At 35.8% G+C, this 7,531-nt stretch overlaps 2 protein-coding genes across 2 annotated transcripts; both read left to right on the plus strand.

Annotated features, from left to right (window-relative positions):
* EIN_039450 (hypothetical protein) lies at positions 1-3,421 on the plus strand (the record flags this gene model as incomplete). The annotated part of the gene is made up of 3 exons (XM_004184769.1): positions 1-2,563; positions 2,674-3,157; positions 3,220-3,421. Coding segments are annotated over 3 exons (3,249 nt in total), but the record flags the coding sequence as incomplete, so codon positions are not given.
* A 428-nt stretch (positions 3,422-3,849) lies between these two features.
* On the plus strand, positions 3,850-6,491 carry EIN_039460 (protein serine/threonine kinase, putative; the record flags this gene model as incomplete). Its single annotated transcript, XM_004184770.1, has 2 exons — positions 3,850-6,074; positions 6,137-6,491. 2 exons carry the CDS (start codon positions 3,850-3,852, stop codon positions 6,489-6,491), a joined length of 2,580 nt encoding a protein of 859 aa, XP_004184818.1.
* Positions 6,492-7,531: the final 1,040 nt, after the last annotated feature.

Here is a 7,531-nt window from a genome sequence, read left to right on the forward strand (position 1 = left end):
TCCGCTTCTTTTACCACTTCATATGCTTCATGTACACCACCATATAAATTAGTTAGCTACTCGTGTTATTACAACGGGTGTACTGTTCCAAATTGTGAAACTTGTAATAGTTCGAGTGTTTGTACCACATGTAAAAGTGGATACACTTTAAAAAATTCGACTTATTGTGAAAGTAATATCATAATCCAAAATTGTTTAACGTACGGAATATCATCGTGTATTACATGTGAACCGAATTACTACTTATTAAACAACAACGCATGCATACAATGTGACACAACTTGTGGTAATTCATGTTCTGATTCAACAGGATATTGTTCAAGTTGTTCAATTGGGTTGGTTTACACAAATCCACAATCACAACAATGCGAAGTGTGTTCTAATTATGATTCAAAGTGTGCTGAATGTCTGACTCCAAACAAACAGTGTCGGGTGTGTACAACAGGATATTACCCATCAAATGCCAACTTGAGTTGTATTCCCTGTGATTCAACGTGTGCGTCGACAGGGTGCAACACACAAACGGGCGCATGCAACACTTGTGTAAGCAATCAATATACAATAATCTCTGAAACAAATGTTTCGTGTCAGACGTGTTCTTCTTTTGACCCGAATTGTGTAGATTGTTCAACAATCACAAGAAAGTGTACTGTATGTAAAAAGGGAATGTACCCATCAACAACATCTCCATTTACATGTGTTGGTTGTGACTCAACGTGTTTGAATGGATGTAACACACAGACGGGATACTGTGAGACGTGTTCATCACAATACACTCCCGCAATAACACAACCTTCAAAATTCTGTTCTTTTTGCAATTCAATAGACCTAAACTGCAACACGTGTTCATCAACAGATAGAAAGTGTCTGAGTTGTGCATCTCCGTATTTTGTTGGGATTAATGGAACAAGTTGTGGAAATTGCGATTCTTCTTGTTCTTCATGTGATGCAAATGGGTATTGCACATCATGTGCATCAAATTATGTGATGTATGACACACAAAGCACAAAATGCAAAAGTTGCGCAGACTTCGATTCAAACTGTGAGACGTGTCCAGGTGGAAACGAAAAGAAATGCACAACTTGCAAAACTACAAACATGTACCCGTCACCAGATACCGGGAAGTGTATTTCATGTTCAACCACATGTGGTGGAAGTTGTGACCAAACAGATGGGCATTGCACTTCATGTGAGAGTGGTTTGGTCTTTACGAGTCCGCCATCAACAGTATGCGAAGTTTGCAAAAACTTTGATTCTCATTGTGCCACGTGTGCCTATAATGGTGTCAGCTCATGTCTAATATGTTCAATGGGGTATTACCCATTAAGTGGCACGTGTGTTGCGTGTTCGGCAACGTGTCAACAAAACGAGTGCAACGCAGCAAATGGACAATGCACAAAATGTATTGACAATTACGTCGTGACTTCGCCAATTTCTCCAAACTGTGAAATTTGCAGTGTTTATGACCAAAATTGTGTGACATGTGCGACAGACTTTACAAGAAAGTGTGTTTCCTGCAAACCATATTATTACATCAAAACGAGTGGCAATTATAAATGCCAAAGTTGCTCATCTACGTGTGGTGGTGCCTGCAATGGTAACAATGGAATTTGCACGACATGTTCGAGTGGGATGGTGCCAACCGATCCATTTTCAACAACGTGTATATCGTGTCAGGCATTTGATGTTAATTGTGAGAGTTGTGTGACGGGTAAGCGGAAGTGCACGAAGTATTCAACGCCAAACATGTATCCAGACGACACGTCACACACCTGTGTATCGTGTTCAACAACATGTGGAGGGCAGTGCAACACAATTAGTGGAAAATGTACCGGGTGTCAGACAAATTACGTCTTTAGTGATCCAAGGGGGTTGACTTGTCAAACGTGTAATGATTTTGACTCACATTGCACAACATGTTCTTCAGACTTTAACAGAAAGTATGTTGTGTGTAATAGTGGATACTACATTGTTAATGGCAAATGCAGGCAGTGTGACTATTCATGTGGTGGTAAGTGTGATACAACCAGTGGAAATTGCACGGGCTGCGACACAAACAAAGTCTTTTCAACAACAAACAGCAGTGTGTGTATTGCATGTGCTGATTTTGACGCAAATTGTCGAGTTTGTGCGTCAAGTGGCGAGAGAAAGTGCAACACGTGCACCAACAAGACACACACAGACGATACTGGTGTATGCGTTCCATGCGACACACAATGCACAACGGGCTGCAATGGCCAAACTGGTGTCTGTGTTAATTGCAATTCAAATGAAGTTATTGACGAGTCTGATGGAACAACAAAGTGTGAAGCGTGCTCTTCGTTCGACTCAAATTGTATTTTGTGTGCATCAGACCAATCGCGTGCATATGAGGAATGCAACACAAATTATTACCCGGACACATCAACAGACTTCAAATGCAAAAGTTGTGACTCAACATGTGGTGGTAGTTGCAACACGCGATATGGGTTTTGCACCGGGTGTTTATCAAATTACGTTTTTATTTCTTCAACAAGTAAGACGTGCCAAAGCTGCAGAACATTTGATTCTCTTTGTGCGACTTGTTCGCCAGACTTTTCAGAAAATGTGTGACCTGTGACAGTGGGTATTACCCATCAAATGGAATTTGTGTAGCATGTTCAACAACGTGTCAACAAAATAAGTGCAATACAGCAAATGGTATGTGCATGTTATGTATTGACAACCATGTTGTGATTTCACTAATTTCAACAAATTGTATAATGTGCTCTGCATGGAACAAAGACTGTGTAACTTGTGCAACAGACTTCACACAGAGTTGTATGGAATGTACAAATGGTAAATTTGCATCAAATGGAAAGTGTATAGATTGTGACTCGACATGTGGGGGTAAATGTGATGGAGTAAGTGGAGAATGTACTGGCTGTGCATCAACGTATGTCCCTTCTAACACAAATCCGTTTGTGTGTATATCGTGTCAGGCATTTGATGTAAATTGTAAGAGTTGTGTGACTGGTGAAAGAAAGTGCACAAAATGTTCAACACCAAACATGTATCCAAACGACACGTCACACATTTGTGTGTCATGTTCAACAACATGTGGAGGGAGCTGTGATGCAACAAATGGGATATGCACAGCATGTCAAGATAACTATGTCTGCAATCGACTAAATCACGTGTTTGCGAATCATGCTCAACTTTTGATGCACATTGTAATAAATGCTCGTCTGCATTTGACAGAAAGTGTGTGATGTGTAACACGGGATATTACCCAAATGAAATTGGTGTATGTGTTCAATGTAACACAATCAACACTAATTGCACTACTTGCAGTCAAACAGTTAAGAAGTGCCTGGCGTGCAAAGACCCACAATACGTAGCTTCAAATGTGCTTTGTACAAACTGTGAAGTTGGCACTTACAAAAAGACCGATACAACATGAAAAAGTTGTTATTTTGCAACTAAGTACTGCAATGTGTGTTCCACCCTTACTGTTGCTGTTTCCAATTGTGCCTCTTGTATGACCAACTATGTGTTGAATGGCGGGAAGTGTCAGTTGTGTCCAAGTGGGAAGTATTACAATCCAAATTCAAAGAGCTGCCAAAGTAATTTTGTGAACTGCCAAATTCAACTCTATGAGTCGACTTGTCTTCTCTGTAACAACAACTATTTTTTGGCGAATGGGGTTTGCCAACCAACATCACAATGTCTTCGTGTGATTGTTATGACCAGATTTCAGTCAACTCCGATTGCAAAGACAATTTGACAAACTGCAAATATCAAAAAGTTGAAAAGAATAATTTTATTTGTAATAATTGCAACGACAACTTCACTTTGAATGGAAATGATTGTCAAAGTTCACAACAAAATATGGAAATTAGAAATGGTATTATTTACAAATGTGGAATTGGTGATTATCTCAACATATCAAATGATTGTGCTGGCTGTGGAAGTTCTATTTCAATTTGCCAATTATCAAAGAACAGAATTACTCCCCTGGAGTGTACCACTAATTATATATTTGACACAACTTCAAACCAATGTGTTCCAGATGAAAACTGCAAAACGGCAAAATATGGATTTTGCACCAAGTGTGCTTCTAATTTAAATTACCCATCACAAGGAAGGTGTTCCAAATGTCAAACAAACAATTGTGGTCTCTGTGACAGTAATGGTTGTCTTGAATGGTTGGATGGCTTTGTAAAATACACTGACACTTGGTGTATATCAAAGAGTGAAATATCAACATGCAAAACATTTAGCTCAAGTGGGTGTGTTGTTTGCAATGAGGGGTATTACCAGACAGACTCAAAGAATGTAGAGAACAAGTACGATTACTGTGTCCCAATAGAATCCACAACAGTTACATATTGCAAGAGATACAGTGCAAATAACAATAAATGTGTTGAGTGTCTTGATACCTTCAAATTAAAAAATGGAATTTGTGCTGAAACATTTGATGAAGATGACAAACTTAAAACAAGCAGTAAAACAGTAACAGAAACAACTTGTTTAATTCGAAATAACAAAGGATGCCAACACTGCGCCGGTGGATTTTACAACATCAACAACGAATGCCTTCAATGTAAAAATGACTGTCTTTTTTGTTACAACACGACTTATTGCACAACATGTAGATCTGGGTTTTATTTTGACACATCAGGAAACTGTAAATCTCTTGGTGTGTTGGAGGAAAGTTGTGACATTGCGCTACCCGGTAGTGGATGTGCAATTTGTAACAGTGGGTATTATCGAGAGGGTATCAGCTGTATACATTGTGATGAGTCGTGTGCACTTTGTGTTAATAGTTACGAATGTCTTGCATGCAAAGACGGCTATTTCAACATTCAAAGCGAAGGCAAATTGTGTCAATCAAATACAACACTTTCAAATTGTGAATTGTCATCGTTTTCTGGCTGTGAAAGGTGTGTGTTTGGTCATTACTTATTAAATCACAAATGTTATAAATGTATTTCAAATTGCATTTCATGTGAAACTGAAAGGTTATGCACAGAATGTGATGATCAAGATTATGTTTTAGTTAACTCGCAATGTCTTCATTATACAAAAGTAAATCGTTGTGTTTCAGCACAGAATTCAAAATGTGTTAAATGTGAAGGTCAACAAAAACCGACAGATTATGGTGATAGTTGCACAGAATCTGTTAATTATGGTTTTGTCATAGGTATTCCAATCACAGTTGTAGTACTGTTGATATTAACAATTACTTTGTTAACAATTATTCTACTTTATATACTTCAGCGATATAGTCACAAACAACAAATGCAGAATGTCTGTGTTTTCGATATTAAAAGTTCTAATTTAACGATGGAAAAAATGAACAACGTTTTGTGCTCCAACAAAAATGTTTTACGCTTTGATATTGATAGCGACGAAGTTATTAAAGTAAACACCAAGACTCGTGACTTGATATGTATTGGAAACACTTCAAAACACAGTTTGAAGGTTCAATTTAGTGTGATTGAAGGGTGTGATTGTTACCAAATACGTACACTGCCTTCTATAGTCACACTAAAGCAAGGCAAAGCCTGTGAATTTGAGTTATTTATAAAGCCGTTATGTTCATGTCAAATAAAAGAAAATATTATGGCGATTGCTCTTGACATTGTGACAGGAACTGTTTTGAGTAACAAATTACAAATAGAAGTCAACACAGAACAATCAACCAAATTAAATTACAGAGAACTCGAAGAAACGAAGCAAATTGGCGAAGGTTCATTTGGTGTTGTGTACAAAGGAAATTACAGAGGAAATGTTGTTGCTATTAAAAAGATGAAACAAAGTGATAATAAAGAAGAAACCATTTCTGAATTTAAAAATGAAGTCGACATGTTAGACAAATTCCGAAGTGAGTATATCGTACATTTCTTTGGAGCCGTTTTAATACCAAACAAGATATGTATGGTCACAGAATTTGCGCAATATGGAAGTTTACAGGACTTGATTAATAAGAAAAAATCCAATGAAGTTGAAATGAATTTACGAATAAAATTGATCTTAGATGCTTCAAAGGGATTTTATATTTACATTAAAATGGAATTTTACATAGAGATATCAAACCAGACAATATTCTTGTTATTTCACTTGATATGAATAACAAAGTCAATGCAAAATTGACTGATTTTGGAAGTGCTAGAAATATCAACATGTTGATGACTAACATGTCATTCACAAAAGGAATTGGAACACCAGTGGACATGGCACCTGAAATAGTTAAGAAGGAAAAGTACAAGAAATCTGCTGATGTGTTCTCACTTGGTATTACTATGTTTGAGTGTTTTGGGTGGTGTCAGGCATATCCAAAAACACAATTCAAATATCCATGGGTTATTGCAAAGTTTGTGATTGAAGGAAAACGTCTTGATAAAAAGGAGAATATGAGTGATAAATCTTTTGAGATAATCCAAAGATGTTGGGAACATGAACAATCAAAAAGACTGAATATTAAAGATTTAATTTCCAGTCTATCAAATTTAACTTTAAAGGTCTGAAAAAAATAGAAAACACATTCACAACAATAAGTAATTAGGTTTTTATATTTTATCATTTTTCAAACAAATATATGAACACTAGTATGTTTTTTACGAACAAAATTAACAAAACAAAATTTAAAATATAAGTTTTTTAAAATGGTTGCTACAGAAACTGTCAAATGATTATGTTATAAATACAGTCATTATTCGATATAAGGGAATACCATGTACCAATGTTATTCGATATAAGGGAAAAAATGAGGAATTGTATAATTAACAAATAAATACCTCGGTTTGTTTTTTGTCACAAAAATATTTTTTTGATTATTATTTTTTTTCTAACCAAAATAAACACTTTGCCTATGTCTTGAAAACAATTGGCAATTATTTTTTTTCTAAAATAAATAATAAATTTTATAATAAATCAAAAAACAAAAACAAATCTATTAACACAATTAATATAATAAATAAAACTTTTGTATCTAACTTTGTTTCGACTTAAATAACTTTAAATAAATCTGTTAAATCATTAAGTTTTAATGCAATCCAAACGTGTCAAAACGAGAACATCATTGATGTTACGAGACAAAATAAAAATTATTGAATTAATTGATCTTTATCAAAATACACAGAAAGTAATCGAAGTTGTAAGACAACAACTAAAAATAGTAATTTCTCCAAAGCAAGTTTATCATTTGCGTTCAATTTCTAAAGAAACATTGATAAACTTTCCATCCTCGTATAAACGAATAAGAAAACCACAGAACCCGGAACTTGAGGAAGCAATGATCAATTAGTTTCATGAAGTTCGTGAAGCGGGAATACCAATTGATTATTTTATGTTGGTTTCCCAAGCCAGATGTTTTATTCAAGAACACTCAGATACTATTCACCAAGGTGCTTCTATTGGATGGGCCCAAAATTTTTGCAAGAGAAACAATTTTAAAATGTACAAAACTCATGGAGAAGCGGCTTCTGTAGATTTGGTAAGGTTCGTCCTCTTTTCGAAGACTGTTAAGGTGTTAATGAGTTCCCAAAGAGATGTATACACGCGATGA

This window comes from Entamoeba invadens (genome assembly GCF_000330505.1).
Source record: "Entamoeba invadens IP1 unplaced genomic scaffold scaff_1105074725255, whole genome shotgun sequence".
Classification (NCBI taxonomy): Eukaryota; Evosea; order Mastigamoebida; family Endamoebidae; genus Entamoeba; species Entamoeba invadens.